Genomic DNA, 18,093 nt, shown 5'->3' with positions numbered 1-18,093 from the left:
CTTTCCAAGTCGCCGCTTGGTTTGCGTCACCGCGCAATTTCCCTATCTCTATCCCTATTCTAAGTTTGAAAGGTATTCACCAGATTGTCCTGGATCTCGTTCAGACACTACCTGAGAACCAGCGAGTGGCTAAACTTTCCTCAGACTTTTGAAACCGGGGGAAACTGGAGCAGTATTGAAATCATACTCACTCCAGTGGCCACTTTCCCCTCGTCTCGTCCAAGGCTAGTCTGGCTCTTAATTCGCAAGTTTTCGGCAGTCGTCCGTTGAGATCCCACTTCTGACACCAAATGTTGATTTCTGGATTCTTTTACCTCAGTCTGGTTCAGCAAAATTACTGAAACGAATACCGTTTGTGCTTTAAACAAAGCAAGCTTTTATTTAAAAAGCAAATCCCGATCGGGGACTTTATCAGACAGAAGGAATGCAAGTCTGTTCGAACGCACTCACTTCCTGCGGACAAAGTGACGTTACATTGTAAAGGGACGATGGTTATACATTTTCGGCAAAAGATAACAAGATAGGGCCAGAGTGACATCCCAGCTCAGCCCATCTCTTTTGATCCCTCCTTCCCTTTGTCCACTCATAAGCCGACCCAAGCATGGTCCGATTTTAAACAAAGACCTTCTGTCAATGTTTCAGGTTAATAACATGATTTAATAAGACCTTGAGGTTTTTCTGCAAGCTGTGGGTTTTGTTTCAATATGTGTTAGTGTTGTAACATTTCGCAGTCTCGAGTCTGAGATGTCATGGCTATTCCTCCATGAATTCTTTGTTAGCTTATACTGTCCCTATACAATTCCCACGTTCTCAACTTCAATGTCTCTATACATTTTTAAACATTCACATTAGTGGGGAAGCAGCATTGTGAATCACCTTTTATACCTGCTTGCCCCAGGGTGCACAGGTGACCCTTAGGTCTCCCACAGGTGTGCCCCAGTAGCAAGTCTTAGATTTTGGTAAGGTTTGCATACATACATACATACATACATACATAAACAGGAAACATGAAGGTCATGTGGGCATTAGATCATCCAAAACGAGCAGCAATGAGACAGGTCTGCACTTCCTTTGCAGGGTTGGGATGGCGACGACGCCTCCTGTGTGGCTGGCGATGCGCATCCTGGTCCTCCTCCTTCTTCTCTTCCTCCTCCTGTGCCTCCTCCTCCTGCTGCTGCACTTCCTCCTGTGGTGCTACTGCTGGATCGACCTCCAGCAACTGGCCCCTCATGATTGCCAGGTTGTTGAAGTATGCAGCAGACGACTATAAAGATAGACACCCATTCAGACGAGTACTCAATGCTTCACTCGAGCAGTCCAGGCAACGAAACCTCTGTTTGAGGATCCTGATGCATTCATTTATCCCAATGCAAAATTATGCACCTGGTGGCGGAATGAGCGTCATTGTAGGAATGCTCGCCAGCAGTCCTGGGGTTCCGAAGGGGAGTCAGCAGCCTAGTGAACAGGGGATATCACTTGTCCCCAAGCAGCCATCCACAATCCTGGTTTGGGCCCAAGAAGACGGCGGGCACAGTGCTCTGGCACAGGATGAAGGCATCGTGGCTGCTGCCAGGATACTAGGCATCAACCACCGTGATCCTGCGCTGGTAGTCACACACCAGCTGGACATTCAGGGAGTGAAATCCCTTTCTTTTCAGAAAAATCTCAGCATGGGTTTGTGGCGCCCTCAGACCGACATGTGTACAGTCGATGCCCCCCTGCACCCTGGGGAACCCTGCAATCTGGACAAGTATGGCCTGCCGCATCACCTGCTTCTCCTTGGTCATCAAGAATGATATGTACTGGACTCTTCTCTTAGAGAGCATCGGACAGATCATGGATGGAGTGATGGGCGGAGAACTGTGAGATATTTGAAATTCTGCAGTTGCATACTGGAAAGAGCCAGTTTACGTAGAAGCTCAGCGCTATGATGACTTTTGTTTTAATGCTGAGAGCTGTCCTCGGCCTTGTCTGAGGCTGCAGATCTGGCTGCAGGAGATTGCATAGCTCCCTCAGGAAGTCCTTCCTAAAATCGGAGCCTTCACAGACATTGCTCATCATTTAGCTCCAGGAAGGAAAACTGATGTTGGTACACCCTTGCATAGTAGGGCCTCCTTCCCCCAGGTCTGTGCTGGGCCCCTCTGATGGCAGCTGGCTGATTGCCTTCTCCCTCATCCTGTTGATGTTCCTTCTGCAGGCTGAAGTTGGCAAGCATCTGGCTCCTCGTCCACTATCTGGTGTGAGGGTAAGCTACCTGACCCTCTTGACACCACCTCCTTCATGGCCAACCTCTCTGCCTTGAGGTCTGCGGCATTGTCCAGGCCCTTCTCCATGTTGGGCGTCCATTGCTGCTGCCTTCCATGCCCGCTGCCACTGGGACCCATTGCTGATGGCGCCGCTTTCTCCTGCGTGCCTCCCTGCCTCTCACAATGTGAACAAGGCATTCACCGACTAACATTTTGCCCATTGCGTCTGCAGGTTTAACCCTCACTAGGAGCCTCTGTGGAGTACAGAATAAGGCTCCCAGGCCACTGGTAATCATGGCGAGTAAAAAACTTTTCAAAAGTTCTCACAAGTCCGCAACAGATTTGGAACTCCCATTAATTTGTTAGAACTCAGCAAAATTTTAGCACACAAAAATCTCGATCCCACCAAAACTTCTTTCTCCTCTGCTGACAGTCTCAAGCAGCCCGGCAAAGTGCTTCAATGCAAAAAGCTGTCAGGGGCATCATCAGGAAGCAGGTAGTTTTTTTTAATGGTGAATATCAGTCCCGGGTCAGAGCGGCAGCAGTGCGCACTGTGATTGCGTCATTACGTCCTCAACCACAGTATCGTGGTGGAAGTGGAGGGGAGAAGGGCGTAAGTCAGCACTGCTGGAAAAATGGCCCAACTAAATTTTGCTGGTGGCGGCCATTGGACCGGAAGTCGGCGGCCGCTCGACTCCGCTGCCTTGCTGCCGTATTCCAGGGGTAATAGTCCTTTTAGGGGACCTGAATTTTGGCCCCAGGAAGTCTTGCACTGGAGTACTGTGCATAGTTTTGGTCTCCTTATCTGAGGAAGGATATACTTACTTTCGAGATGGTGGAATGGATACTCACTGGATTGATTCCTGGGATGAGAGATTTGTCCTAAAAGGAGAGATTGAGTAGATTGGGCCTATAATCTCTAGAGTTTAGAAGAATGAGAGGTGATCTCATTGAAACATATAAGATTCTAATGGGGATTGCCAGGGTAGATGCTGAGAAGTGTTTTCCCTTGGCTGGAGTATCTAGAACTAGGAGTTAGAGTCACAGGATAAGGGGTCAGCCATTTAAGACTGAGATGAGGAAGCATTTGTTCACTCAGAGGGTTATGAATCTTTGAATTTCTCTACCCCAAAGGGCTGTTGGTGCTGAGTTGTTGAGTATGTTCAAGGCTGAGACAGATAGATTTTTGGACTCTAGGGGAATTGAGGGATATGGGGATCGGTTGGGAATGTGCCGTTGAGATCAAAGACCAGCCATGATCTTATTGAATTGCGGAGCAGGCTCGAGGGGCCATACAACCTATTCATGCTTTGAATTTTTATATTCTTATCTAACCAGGATGTTACCGTGGATTAGGGACATCACTTATGAAGCGTGGTTAGTAAAGTTAGGACTGTTCTCATAGAATCATTACAGCACGGAAGGAGGTCATTACGGCCCATCGTGTCCGTGCTAGTCGACCAAGAGCTATCCAGCCTAATCCCACTTTTCAGCTCTTGGTCTGTAACCCCGTAGTTTACGGCATTTTAAGTGCACATCCAAGTATTTTTTAAATGTGGTGAGGATTTCTGCCTCTACCACATTTTCAGGCAGTGAGTTCCAGACCCCCACCACACTCTGGATGAAGAAATTTCCTTATATCTCCTCTAAACCTCCCCCCAATTACTTTCAATCTATGCCTCCTAGTTGTTGACTCTACCCAGGCCGCTCATAATTTTATACAGCTCAATCAGGTCTCCCCTCAGCTCTTCTGTTCCAAAGAAAACAGACCCAGCATCTCCAATCTTTCCTCATAGCCAAAATTCTCCATTCCAGGCAACATTCTTGTAAATCTCCTCTGCATTCTTCCCAGTGCAATCAGATTGTTCCTGTAATGTGATGACAAGAACTGCACACAGTACTCCAGCTGCAGCCTAACCAGTGTTTTATACAGTTCAAGCATAACCTCCTTGCTCTTGTATTCTGTGCCTCGACTAATAAACGCAAATATTCCGTATGCCGCCTTAACCACCTTATCCACCTGGCTTGCTACCTTCAGGGATCTGAGGACTTGCACCCCAAGGTTCCTTTGTTCCTCTACACTTTTCAGTGTTGTACCATTTAATGTGTATTCTCTTGCCTTGTTAGACCTCCCCAAATGCATTACTGCACACTTATTTGGATTGAATTCCATTTGCCACTGTTCTGCCCACCTAACCAGTACATTGATATCTTCCTGCGGTCAGCAGCTTTCTTCTTCATTATCAACCACACAGCCTATCTTAGTGTCATCTGCAAACTTCTTAATTATACCCACAACATTCAAGCGAAGGTCATTCATATATACTACAAAAAGCAAGGGACCCAGCACTGAGCCCTGTCAGTCAGACACGACCTTCCATTAGCAAATCCATCCTGACTGTCCTTGATTAAATCATGTCTTCCCAAATGAAGATTTATCCTGTCCCTCTGGATTTTTTCCAATAAGTTTCCCACCACTGAGGTAAGGCTGACTGGCCTGTAATTACTCGGTTTATCTCTTTCTCCCTTTTTAAACAAAGGTACAACATTAATAGTCCTCCTGTCCTCTGGCACCACACCCGTAGCCATGGAGGACTGGAAAATGATGGTCAGAGCCTCTGCTATTTCCTCTTTTGCTTTTCTTAACAGCCTGGGATACATTTTATCCAGGCATGGGGATTTATCCACTTTCAAAGCTGCTAAGCCCCTTAATACTTCCTCTCTCACTATGTTTATCTCGTCTAATGTTTCACACTCCTCCCTCATTGCAAAGTCTGCATTGCCCCTCTCTTTTGTGAAAACAAATGCAAAGTATTCATTAAGAATCATACCTATGTCTTCTGCCACCACACACACATTTCCTTTATGGTCTCTAATAGGCTTCACTCTTTCTCCAGTTATTCTCTTACTCTTAATGTATTTGTAAAACATCTTTGAGTTTCCCTGATTTTACTTTCCAACATTCTTTCATGCTCTCTCTTTGCATTCCTGATATCTTTTTTAATTGCACCCCTGACTTTCTTATACTCCTCTAGAGTTTCTGCAGTGTCGAGTTTTCGGTATCTGTCATGAGCTTCTCTTTTTTTCTTTACCTTACCCTGTATATCCCTTGATATCCAGGGGGCTCTAGATTTGTTACATCTACCCTTATTTTTTAAAGGAACATACTTATTCGGGTAGTTGAAAACCCCACTACTACAGCTCTGTGGTTTTGCACTTTGCAGCAATTTGCCCACATATTTGTTGTTCTATCTTCCTCTCACTGTTTGTGAGTCTATAGTACACTCCCAGTAGTTTTTTGTTCTTCAATTCAACCCATATGGACTCATTTGATGAGCCCTCTAACATGTCACCCCTTCTCACAGCTGTAATTGTTTCTTTAATTACTACTGCGCTCCCCCTCCTTTTTTACGCCCTTCCTATCCCGTCTGAAAACCCAGTAACCAGAAATGTTGATCTGCTATACCTGCCCTTCTTTCAGCCATGTCTCAGTAATAGCTATAATATCGTACTGCCAAGTGTCTGTCTGTACTCGCAGCTCACTGCCTTATTCCCTATACTATGTAACATCCCCACCGACACCTGGGAATCCCTGGCCCAAGACCATCCAAAGCGGAGAAAAAGCATTCAGGAGGGCGCTGAACACCTCGAGTCTCTTTGCCGAGAGCAAGCTGAAGCCAAGTGTTGACAGCGGAAGGAGCGCGTGGCAACCCATACACCCCACCCACCATTTGCCCCACCTGTGACAGAGACTGTAGGTCCCGCATTGGACTCTTCAGTCACCTGAGAACTCAATTCTAGTGTGGAAGCAAGTCATCATCGACGCCAAGGTATTTAGTAATACCAAATTCCCTTGTTGCCTATTTCCCAGCCCTTGTTTTCTGTCTTCCAAATTCACTTTCTACTTTTCTCCTGCCCAATTCCAGCTTTGCTTCCCGAGGCCATCTCGCTCTCCAACCAGTATTCTGTTCTGAGTACTGGTGGGGGCGATGGTGCCTCTGGGGAGTGCAGCCAAAGCCAAGACCACGGCACCATGGGTGGCTCAGCTGCACAGAGGGGGAGGAAGAGGAGTGGAAGAGCAATTGTGTTAGTGGACTCAATAGCCAGGGGAACAGACAGGCATTTCTGTGACCACAGCCGTGACTCCAGGATGGCATGTTGCCTCCCAGGTGCCAGGGTCAAGGATGTTACCAAGTGGCAGTAACACATTCTGGGGGGAGAGGGTGAACAGCCAGAGGTCGTGGTCCATATCGGTACCAATGACATAGGGAGGTAGATTAAAAAGCAGGATCTCAAAGATAGTAATCTCCGGGTTACTGCCGGTGCCACGTGCTAGTGAGTACAGAAATAGGAGGATAGAGCAGATGAATGTGTGGCTGGAGAGATGGTGCAGGCAGGAGGGCTTTAGATTCCTGAGGCAGTACTCAGAACAGAATACTGGTTGGAGAGCGAGATGGCCTCGGGACTCCTGCACTATCTGCCTAGTCTTCCTCTTCTGTCTGGTGGTCACCCATTCCCTCTCTGCCTGCTGCTGGGTGACCACATCTAGAAATGTGCTATCCTAGTAATTCTCAGTCATGCGGATGCACCGGAGTAACTCGAGATGCCGCTCAAGCTCCGAAACGCGGAGCTCAAGTTGGTGCAGCTAGAGACACCTCCTGCACATATTGTCATCCAGGTTACATGAAGCGTCCAGGAATTCCCACATGCCACAGGATGTGCACTCCATGGGATTGAGCTGCCCTGCCATGTCTCTAATTATTAGATTAATTAAATAAAGTTTTTAATATGCCCCTCTGCCCTTAGTAAAGATTAAAAGACAACAGTCAAAAAAAAAGAAATACTCACCGGCCTCGAATCTGAAAAAAACGATGTGACCTTTACTTCCTGCTTTCCTGTGATGTCACACCTTGAATCTTTCTATTTCTTATCCTTCTAAATTGTTTGGTGCTGCTACAGCCTCCGGGGCTAGCTTCTCCCGCTCTTGGGAGTCACTCGCGCTGCTGCCGGCCGCTCCTTTTAACCTCCGCCACTTCTTCCACTCTCGGACTCACTTGCATTGCTGTGGGCCCCTCCTTTTCTCCTCTTTGCTTCTCCTGCTCTCGGACTCACTCGCGCTGCTGTGGACCGCTCCTTTTATCCTCCGCCACTTCTCCCGCTCTCGGATTCCTTGGAAGAGTAGTTTAAGAGGTGACCAAATAGAGATTTTCAAGTTGAGAGATTTTGATAAAGTAGATCGAGAAAAACTATTCCCTCTGGCGAGTTGGTTAATAACCAAACCTCATAGATTTAAAATCATTGGCAAAAGAGCTGAAGGTGAGATGAGGAGAAATGTTTTAGTTATTATGAACTGGAATGCACTGCCTGAAAGGATGGCGGAAGGAGATTCAGTAGTAACTTTCAAAATGGAATTAGTCAAATACTTGAAATTGCAGGGTTCTGGGGAAAGAGCAGCGGAGTTGGACTAATTGGATAGCTCTTTCAAAGACCCGGTACAGGCACGATGGGCCGAATGCCCTGCTTCTGCTCCGTAAGATTCTATGATTTTATGTATAACATTAAAGCACCATCTGCACCCCATAGCAACACTGTATAAAAGGAATACAGAGGTGTTCCTTGCCCCCATAATTACTAAAGGACAATTGACAGGAAAGAAGTCATTTAAAATCATCCCATAATTTGTATCCTATTAAAATATACACTTCCTTATTTCGTTGGATGTATTAGATGCTCGTTGTCACTTCTGGCAGAAAATCCTAAAATAGTGGGGTGACGTGATGGAATGGCACCGCGCAGGTTAACGCTACCACCTCAACAGAAAAATTGGACCCTCTGTCAAGGTATCTGTTTGAGACACAATGATGACAGACACAAAAAACATATAATGTAATTTACCGGCATGTTTTGTTGGTCTCATCGGGGGTGGTAGTGCAAAATGGGTGATAGCAAATGGGCTGCTATTTTCTTTTCCATTGTGGAAAAGAAAATCGTGAGGAATTTAAAATAGGCTGCCGATTCACCCTGATTGTTGCCTTCTATAGACAGGAACCTGAAAGTTTGCTTTACATTGAGACAATGATTCTGCAGAATTAGAAAAGATACTGTTAAACCATTGGTGTGATTTGTCTGAAAGGGATCTTCCTCTTGTGGGTTAGAGGGAATTCCTGTTTGTATTTGGAGGGTGAAGTTCAATTAAAAATGAGGAAGACGTTACCAATGGTAAATAATAAATTATTAAAATTTTACTATTTTCAGTGCAACTTTATTTGTATTTTGTTGGATGATATTTTCTTTAGGTACAAAATCAAGTCTTGAAAAAGCTGTTGTGCTGAAGAGTGAAAAGGTTGATCTTTCGCAGCTGCGCTCATTCGAGCAAGTGACAGCTGCAGCATCCAACCCAGAAATGATTTTACAACTTGAAAATGTACTTTTGATGTGGCACAATCAATTAGAACAGGTTTGTGTGTTTAAAAACTTTAATACTTGAGGATTCTATAAGTATCCTGCCCTAAGATAATAAATAGAACAAGATTAAAATTTAATTTTCCTCCTTATGCACCATAGAAATATGTATTGGAAGGAGATGATTTTATATTGCAATTTGCAAACTGTTGTCTGTCTTATAAGTAATGCATCATAGTTTTATTCAGCTTTCACAATGATTTCCCTTATAAACCTTGATTTTATAATCCGAGAAAATATGAGGTCATGCTGGCCCAACTGGCACGCGCACTTGCACCTGTAGGTAAGGGACAGTCCACGTTGAATTTTGCAATATAAGCTTCTCCCCTCATTTGAGTGGGTTACATGAAGAGCTTGGTCAGATAGCTTGGTCTGCAGCTGGGGATCACAAAATCTGATGAGTGAACAGTTCTTAAAGGGTTGACCAAAAAGGTTCGCTGTGGCCCAGTGGAGATATTTAAGTAATACTGTTTCCTTTGATGCTGATGAGTTGGAGATTCTACTAAAAAAGATGTCCAAAAGAAGGATTGCTCCATGTGGGGCTAAAGACATAAAAAGCGCAGCTGCAAGCTATACAGAGGGAAGTTACCAATCAGGTCAATGCAGTCACTTGGCTCCCTCATAACTGGCTGAAAATAAGGATACATGTACTGGTATCACGAACAGAGTTAAGGTATATGTTCTCATCTTTCTTACATTTCTTGTCCCTATCAATTATGACACAAGCTAAGCTGGGAACTCTGTGGAAGGTGCAATTTTAACCATTGTGCTAACCACTGCCCTTTTACGCACAGTCTTTCATGCTGCATAACACACTTTCCTTGAAAGCAGCTGAGAATCAATGAATATATTTTGAGGCATCCAGGTCAGGATGCTCCTCTGCTATTCACCCATTTTTCAGTGGGATCAGCAGTAATGGATGGAAAGAATAGCTTGGTTATGCTCATCAACTGACCCAGTGTTTCTCCACCTTCAAATAATGCGAGCACGATGGGCTTCTAGATAACTAGCATTTTGGTGCCAGTGATCATAATTCAGTAAGATTTAGGATAGTTATGGGAAAGGAGAAAGGGGGACAGAAATTAAAGTTCTCAATTGAAGTAAAGCCAATTTTGCTGAGCTGAGATGGGATTTGGCCAAAGTGGACTGAAACAGCTACTTGATGGTAAATCAGTGCCAGAGCAGTGGGATGCATTCAAGGAGGAGATCCTGAGGGTATAGAAAAAAAAGGGTGGGGCTTACAAATCTAGAGCCCCCTGGATGTCAAGGGACATACTGGTAAGATAAAGAAAAAAAGGGAAGCTTATGACAGATACTGGGAACTCAACACTGCTGAAACTCTAGCGGAGTTTAAGAAGGGCAGGGGTGCAATTAAAAAAGATATCAGGAAAGCAAAGAGAGAGCATAAGAGAATGTTGGCAAGTAAAATCAGGGAAAACCCAAAGATGTTTTAGAAATACATTAAGAGCAAGAGGATAGCTAGAGAAAGAGTGGGGCCTATTGGAGACCATGAAGGAAATCTGTGTGTGGAGGCGGAAGACGTGGGTAGAATTGTTAATGAATACTTTGCATCCATTTTCACAAAAGAGAGGGACGATGCAGACTTTGCAATGAGGGAGGAAGAGTGAAATATTAGACAAGATAAATATAGTGAGAGAGGAAGTATTAAGGGGCTTTGAAAGTGGATAAATCCCCAGGCCCGGATGAAATGAGAGGTGACGTCACAGCCAAGCTGGTAAGTGGTTGGCTGTTCGACTGGTAAGTATAACTCTCTTTTAGACTGACTTTTATATTGGTTTAATTGGCAGCGAACTACTAAGTAGCTGTTTGGTGTTTAAGTACATTTTAGTAAGTAAATTAATTTAAGGGTTAAGTCATGGCAGGAGAGCTCGGACCCGTGTCAAGCTCCTCCTGTGCTATGTGGGAAATCAGGGATACTTCCAGTATCCCTGACTATGACCGCATGATGGCACTGAAGCTGCGGATGGACTCACTCTGGAGCATGCGCGATGCTGAGAATGTTGTGGATAGCACATTTAGTGAGTTGGTCACACCGCAGGTGAAGGTTAGTGAATGGGTGACCAAGAGACAAGGCAAGAGCAGGAAGGTAGTGCAGGAGTCCCTTGCGTCATCTCCCTCCAAAACAGATATACCGTTTTGGATACTGTTGGGGGAGATGACTTATCAGGGGAAGGCACCAGCAGTGAGGTTCATGGCACCATGGGTGGCTCTGCTGCACAGAAGGGCGGGAAAAAGAGTGGGAGAGCTATAGTGATAGGGGACTCTATTGTAAGGGGAATAGATAGGAGTTTCTGTGGCCGCAACCGAGACTCCAGAATGGTATGTTGCCTCCCTGGTGCAAGGGTCAAGGATGTCTTGGAGCGGCTGCAGAGCATTCTGGAGAGGGAGGGTGAACAGCCAGTTGTCGTGGTACATGTAGCTACCAACGATATAGGTAAGAAGCGGGAAGAGGTCCTACAAGCTGAATTTAGGGAGCTAGGAGTTAAATTAAAAAGTAGGACCTCAAACGTAGTAATCTCTGGATTGCTACCAGTGCCACGTGCTAATCAGAGTAGAGGGAGCAGGATAGTTAGAATAAATAAGTGGCTTGAGCAGTGGTGCAAGAGGGAGGGATTCAAATTCCTGGGACATTGGAACCAGTTCTGGGGGAAGTGTGACCTGTACAAAAGGGACGGTCTGCACTTGGGCAGGACTGGAACTGATGTCCTGGGGGTAACATTTGCTAATGCAGTTCAGGAGTGTTTAAACTAATATGGCAGGGGGATGGAAACCTATGCAGCGAGACAGGGCGAAGTAATATGGAGTCAGAAACAGATGGTAGAAAGGTAAAAAGCAATAGTGGAAGGCCGAGTAAACAAAGGCAAGAAACAAAAAGGGCCACACTACATCATAATTCGAAAAGGACAAAGCGTGTTAAAAAAACAAGCCTGAAGGCTTTGTGTCTTAGTGCAAGGAGTATCCGTAATAAGGTGGATGAATTAACTGTGCAAATAGATGTTAACAGATATGATGTGATTGGGATTACAGAGACGTGGCTCCAGGATGATCAGGGCTGGGAACTCAACATCCAAGGGTATTCAACATTCAGGAAGGATAGAATAAAAGGAAAAGGAGGTGGGGTAGCATTGCTGGTTAAAGAGGAGATTAATGCAATAGTTAGGAAGGACATTAGCTTGGATGATGTGGAATCTATATGGGTAGAGCTGCAGAACACCAAAGGGCAAAAAACATTAGTGGGAGTTGTGTACAGACCTCCAAACAGTAGTAGTGATGTTGGGGAGGGCATCAAATAGGAAATTAGGGGTGCATACAGTAAAGGTGCAGCAGTTATCATGGGTGACTTTAATATGCATATAGATTGGGCTAACCAAACTGGAAGCAATACGGTGGAGGAGGATTTCCTGGAGTGCATAAGGGATGGTTTTCTAGACCAATATGTCGAGGAACCAACTAGCGGGGAGGCCATCTTAGACTGGGTGTTGTGTAATGAGAGAGGATTAATTATCAATCTCGTTGTGCGAGGCCCCTTGGCGAAGAGTGACCATAATATGGTGGAATTCTACATTAGGTTGGAGAATGAAACAGTTAATTCAGAGACCATGGTCCAGAAATTAAAGAAGGGTAATTTTGAAGGTATGAGGCGTGAATTGGCTAGGATAGATTGGCAAATGAAACTTAAGAGGTTGACAGTGGATGGGCAATGGCAGACATTTAGAGACCGCATGGATGAACTACAACAATTGTACATCCCTGTCTGGCGTAAAAATAAAAAAGGGAAGGTGGCACAACCGTGGCTATCAAGGGAAATCAGGGATAGTATTAAAGCCAAGGAAGTGGCATACAAATTGGCCAGAAATAGCAGTGAACTCGGGGACTGGGAGAAATTTAGAACTCAGCAGAGGAGGACAAAGGGTTTGATTAGGGCAGGGAAAATAGAGTACGAGAGGAAGCTTGCAGGGAACATTAAGACGGACTGCAAAAGCTTCTATAGATATGTAAAGAGAAAAAGGTTAGTAAAGACAAATGTAGGTCCCCTGCAGTCAGCATCAGGGGAAGTCATAACGGGAAACAAAGAAATGGCAGACCAATTGAACAAGTACTTTCATTCGGTATTCACTAAGGAGGACACACACAACCTTCCGGATATAAAAGGGGTCAGAGGGTCTAGTAAGAAGAAGGAACTGAGGGAAATCCTTATTATTCGGGAAATTGTGTTGGGGAAATTGATGGGATTGAAGGCTGATAAATCCCCAGGGCCTGAAGGACTGCATCCCAGAGTATTTAAGAAGGTGGCCTTGGAAATAGCGGATGCATTGACAGTCATTTTCCAACATTCCATAGACTCTGGATCAGTTCCTATGGAGTGGAGGGTAGCCAATCTAACCCCACTTTTAAAAAAAGCAGGGAGAGAGAAAACGGAATTATAGACCGGTCAGCCTGACATCGGTAGTGGGTAAAATGATGGAATCAATTATTAAGGATGTCATAGCAGCGCCTTTGGAAAGAGGTGGCATGATAGGTCCAAGTCAGCATGGATTTGTGAAAGGAAAATCATGCTTGACCAATATTCTGGAATTTTTTGAGGATGTTTCCAGTAGAGTGGACAAGGGAGAACCAGTTGATGTGGTGTATTTGGACTTTCAGAAGGCTTTCGACAAGGTCCCGCACAAGAGATTAATGTGCAAAGTTAAAGCACATGGGATTGGGGGTAGTGTGCTGACGTGGATTGAGAACTGGTTGGCAGACAGAAAGCAAAGAGTGGGAGTAAATGGGTACTTTTCAGAATGGCAGGCAGTGACTAGTGGGGTACCGCAAGGCTCTGTGCTGGGGCTCCAGCTGTTTACATTGTTCATTAATGATTTAGACGAGGGGATTAAATGTAGTATCTCCAAATTTGCGGATGACACTAAGTTGGGTGGCAGTGTGAGCTGCGAGGAGGATGCTATGAGGCTGTAGAGTGACTTGGATAGGTTAGGTGACTGAGCAAATGCATGGCAGATGAAATATAATGTGGATAAATGTGAGGTTATCCACTTTGGTGGTAAAAACAGAGAGACAGACTATTATCTGAATGGTGACAGATTAGGAAAAGGGGAGGTGCAACGAGACCTGGGTGTCATGGTACATCAGTCATTGAAGGTTGGCATGCAGGTACAGCAGGCGGTTAAGAAAGCAAATGGCATGTTGGCCTTCATAGCGAGGGGATTTGAGTACAGGGGCAGGGAGGTGTTACTACAGTTGTATAGGGCCTTGGTGAGGCCACACCTGGAGTATTGTGTACAGTTTTGGTCTCCTAACTTGAGGAAAGATATTCTTGCTATTGAGGGAGTGCAGCGAAGGTTTATTAGACTGATTCCCGGGATGGCGGAACTGACATATCAAGAAAGACTGGATCAACTGGGCTTGTATTCACTGGAGTTCAGAAGAATGAGAGGGGATCTTATAGAAACGTTTAAAATTCTGACGGGTTTAGACAGGTTAGATGCAGGAAGAATGTTCCCAGTGTTGGGGAAGTCCAGAACCAGGGATCACAGTCTAAGGATAAGGGATAAGCCATTTAGGACCGAGATGAGGAGAAACATCTTCACCCAGAGAGTGGTGAATCTGTGGAATTCTCGACCACAGAAAGTAGTTGAGGCCAATTCACTAAATATATTCAAAAGGGAGTTAGATGTAGTCCTTACTACTAGGAGGATCAAGGGATATGGCGAGAAAGCAGGAATGGGGTATTGAAATTGCATGTTCAACCATGAACTCATTGAATGGCGGTGCAGGCTCGAAGAGCCGAATGGCCTACTCCTGCACCTATTTTCTATGTTTCTAAGTATCCCAGGTTGTTAAGAGAAGCAAAAGAGGAAATAACAGAGGCTCTGACCATCATATTCAAATCCCCTCTGCCAGAGGACCGGAGGACTGCTAATGTTGTACCTTTGTTTAAAAAGGGAGCAAGGGATAGACCGAGTAATTACAGGCCAGTCAGCTTAACCTCGGTGGTGGGAAAATTATTGGAAAAAATCCTGAGGGACAGGATAAATCTTGATTTGGAAAGACATGGATTAATCAAGGAGAGTTAGCATGGATTTGTCAAGGGAAGGTCGTGTCTGACTAACTTGATGAATTTTTTGAGGAGATAACCAGTAGGGTCGATGAGGGCAGTGCGTATGATGTAATGTATATGGATTTTGTAAAAGCTTTTGATCAGGTCCCACATGGCAGACTGGTCACAAAAGTAATAGCACATGGGATCCAGGGCAAAGTGGCAAGTTGGATCCAAAATTGGTTTGGAGGCAGGAAGCATGTTTTTGTGACTGGAAGGCTGTATCCAGTGGGGTTCCGCAGGACTTGGTGCTGGGTCCCTTGCTTTTTGTGGTATGTATTAATGACTTGCACTTAAATGTTGGGGGTATGATTACGAAGTTTGCAGATGACACTAAAATAGGCTGTGTGGTTGGTAATGAAGAAGAAAGCTGCGGTCAGCAGGAAGATATCAATATACAGGTTAGGTGGCAAATGGAGTTCAATCCAAATAAGTGTGAGGTAATGCATTTAGGGAGCACTAACAAAGCAAGGGAATACACATTAAATGGTACAACACTGAAAAGTATAGAGCAGGCCAGGTAGATAAGGTGGTTAAGAAGGCATATGGAATACTTGCCTTAATAAGTCTCGGCATGGAATACAAGTGCAAAGAAGTTATACTTGAACTGCATAAAACACTGGTTAGGTCGCAGCTGGAGTACTATGTGCAGTTCTGGTCACCACATTACAGGAAATATGTGATTGCACTGGAAAGGGTGCAGAGGAGATTTACAAGAATGTTGCCTGGACTGGAGAATTTTGGCTATGAGGAAAGATTGGAGATGATGGGTCTGTTTTCTTTGGAACAGAGAAGGGTAAGGGAAGACCCGATTGAGGTGTATAAAAGTATGAGGTGCCTGGTAGAGTGGATAGGAATTATCTGTTTCCCTTGGCAGTGAGGTCACCAACCAGGGGGCATTGATTTAAAGTAATTGGGGGTAGGCTTAGAGGAGATATGGGGGGAAATTTCTACACTCAGAGGGTGGTGGTGATTGGGAATTCACTGCTTGAAAGGATGGTAGAGGCAGAAACCCTCAGCACATTTAAAAGATACTTGGATGTGCGCTGGAAAGTGGGAGTAGACTGGATAGCTCTTGGTCAGCCAGTGTGGACTCGATGGGCCGAAATGACCTCCTTCCGTACTGTAAATTTCTATGATAATAAAGATGTTTCCTACCCGCTAATATGGTCAGATATCATCTGAACATTAACTGAATGCAAAACGTTTCATAGAAGCATAAAATTTTACAGCACAGAAGGAAGCCATTCTTAACTGGCAGTGCGTTTTGAGCGTGTGAGTAGTGGACTGAGCTTGAAACTCACCCACTGCTCCAGAAAATAAGCCCGGTAGTATTTTAACTCCTGGGCCTCATTAGAAATCTTGTGGACATGCTTCCGAACTGATTTCGAATTTAATTTCTGGTGGGTCAACCCAGAGGTCTCGTTAAATCAGGAATGCGTACCTTAAAGCGAGGTTACATTCCCTTCTGCAAGGTTAGCCATTAGGCTGCTGGAGGAGGACTCTACATCAATAAGAGTCTCAGGCAGCACTCAGGATCTCTGATGCCTCCATTGAGGCCCTGGTGGAAGAGGTCAGGATGAGAGAAGTTCTCTTTCTACACAGTGGCAGGATTTACAGCACGCCAACTTCACCAAGAATGGAGACACATTGCAGAGATTGTCGTCTCCAAGACCATCATCTCAAGGATGAGGAAGTATTTCAATGACTTCTCAAGAGTAGGAAGGGTAAGTACACCTCTTCATTTTTCCATCTCTCTCAATTATACATGGCAACACTACTTTTACCCCTCCCCAAGCATTCTTTATGTAGGAGACACTAACTCTCACCCTTTCGCTCTGCGCAGCACAGCACACAATATGAGGCCAAGACCGGGGGAGGACCACGAAACATAATGAACCTCTCCAAGTTGGAACCGCAAACACTGGAAATCAGTAGCCGCTCCTATTGTGAGAATAGGAGGTTTCAAGATGAATGTTTCTGGAACAGGGTCTGCGACTATTAATTGCATCCCTTCATGAATCCCAGAAAATCATAGTTTGGTTAGATCAGGCTGCATTTTGAAGTCTGTTCTGCTACATTCGAGCTTCTCAGTGCCATGCTACCTCGTCCTTTTTAACTTTCCTCCAGTTCCTTCTCAACAGCTGCAGCTCATGGAAGAAAACTCCTCAGAGGAGGAGAATCTGAGGAGACACTGTGATGTATTACATCACCCCCATGGATCAGCATAAAGATTGGCAAGCAGCTGGGTTAGACAGTGAGTTAGAGTGATTTGCACATGATGAAACACGCAGCATGAGTGAGCAGGAGCAAGTATTTGTGGCGTTGACAGCCCAGGAGGGTGCGGTCCTCTCCCAGCTCTGCTGAAGAAGACAAAATTCTGACTTCATGGGCTATGCAGACTCTGGGCTCAAACCCATGCTCTGCCTAGGAGTGGAAGATGTCCACCTTTGACAGTTTGATGGAGCAAATAGATGGGGATTTTGAAGGTATCACTCATCTGTTGCAATGTGTTCTCCCACCCTCATATGGGAACGGTAGCATATTTGTTATGTTACTGGACTAGAAATCCAGATACCTGGACTAATGATATGGATCATGAGTTCAAATATCATCACAGCAGCTGTGGAATTTAAATGCAGTTAATTAAATAAATCTGGAATAAAAAGCTAGTGTAAGTAATGGTGATGATAAAACTACTGTTTTGTCGTAAAACCCAATAAGATTCATTAATACCCTTTAGAAGGAAATCTGCCGCCCTTACCCATTCTGGCCTATATGTGACTCCAGACCCCTGGTTGACTCTTAACTTCCCTCTGAAATTGCCTAGCAAGCCATTCAAGTATATCAAACCGCTAGAAAAACCAATGAGAATGAAACCGGACTGAGCACACAGCATCGAACTACTTGACCTCGTCCTCACCAGTCTATCTGTCACAGATGCAACCGTTCATGACAGTATTGGTAGAAGTGAAGACCCCACAGTCCTTGTGGAGCTGAAGTCTTGTCTTCATACTGAGGACATGTGTTGTGTGGTCGCACCAACCGTGCTAAATGCGATAGATTCAGAACAGATCTAGCAGCTCAAAACTGAGCATCCATGAACTGCTGCATGTCATCAGCAGCAACAGAATTGTATACCACCACAAACTGTAACCTCATGGCCCGGCATAACCCTCACTCTACCATTACCATCATGCCAGGGGACCAACCCTGGTTCAATGAGGAGTGTAGAAGAGTATGCCAGGAGCAGCATCAGTGGTACCT

At 45.0% G+C, this 18,093-nt stretch overlaps 1 protein-coding gene across 1 annotated transcript in view; it reads left to right on the top strand.

The window, feature by feature from the left end:
* LOC139267485 (dynein axonemal heavy chain 8-like) overlaps positions 1 to 18,093 on the top strand; it is a 2,569,686-nt gene that overhangs the window by 393,242 nt on the left and 2,158,351 nt on the right. The window contains exon 7 of the mRNA XM_070885867.1: positions 8,543 to 8,703. Coding sequence (XP_070741968.1) covers positions 8,543 to 8,703 — 161 coding nt within the window. The remainder of the gene's footprint in view (positions 1 to 8,542; positions 8,704 to 18,093) is intronic.

Source organism: Pristiophorus japonicus, chromosome 7 (assembly GCF_044704955.1).
Source record: "Pristiophorus japonicus isolate sPriJap1 chromosome 7, sPriJap1.hap1, whole genome shotgun sequence".
NCBI lineage: Eukaryota > Metazoa > Chordata > Chondrichthyes > Pristiophoridae > Pristiophorus > Pristiophorus japonicus.
This window is presented reverse-complemented; position numbering and strand designations above follow the sequence as displayed.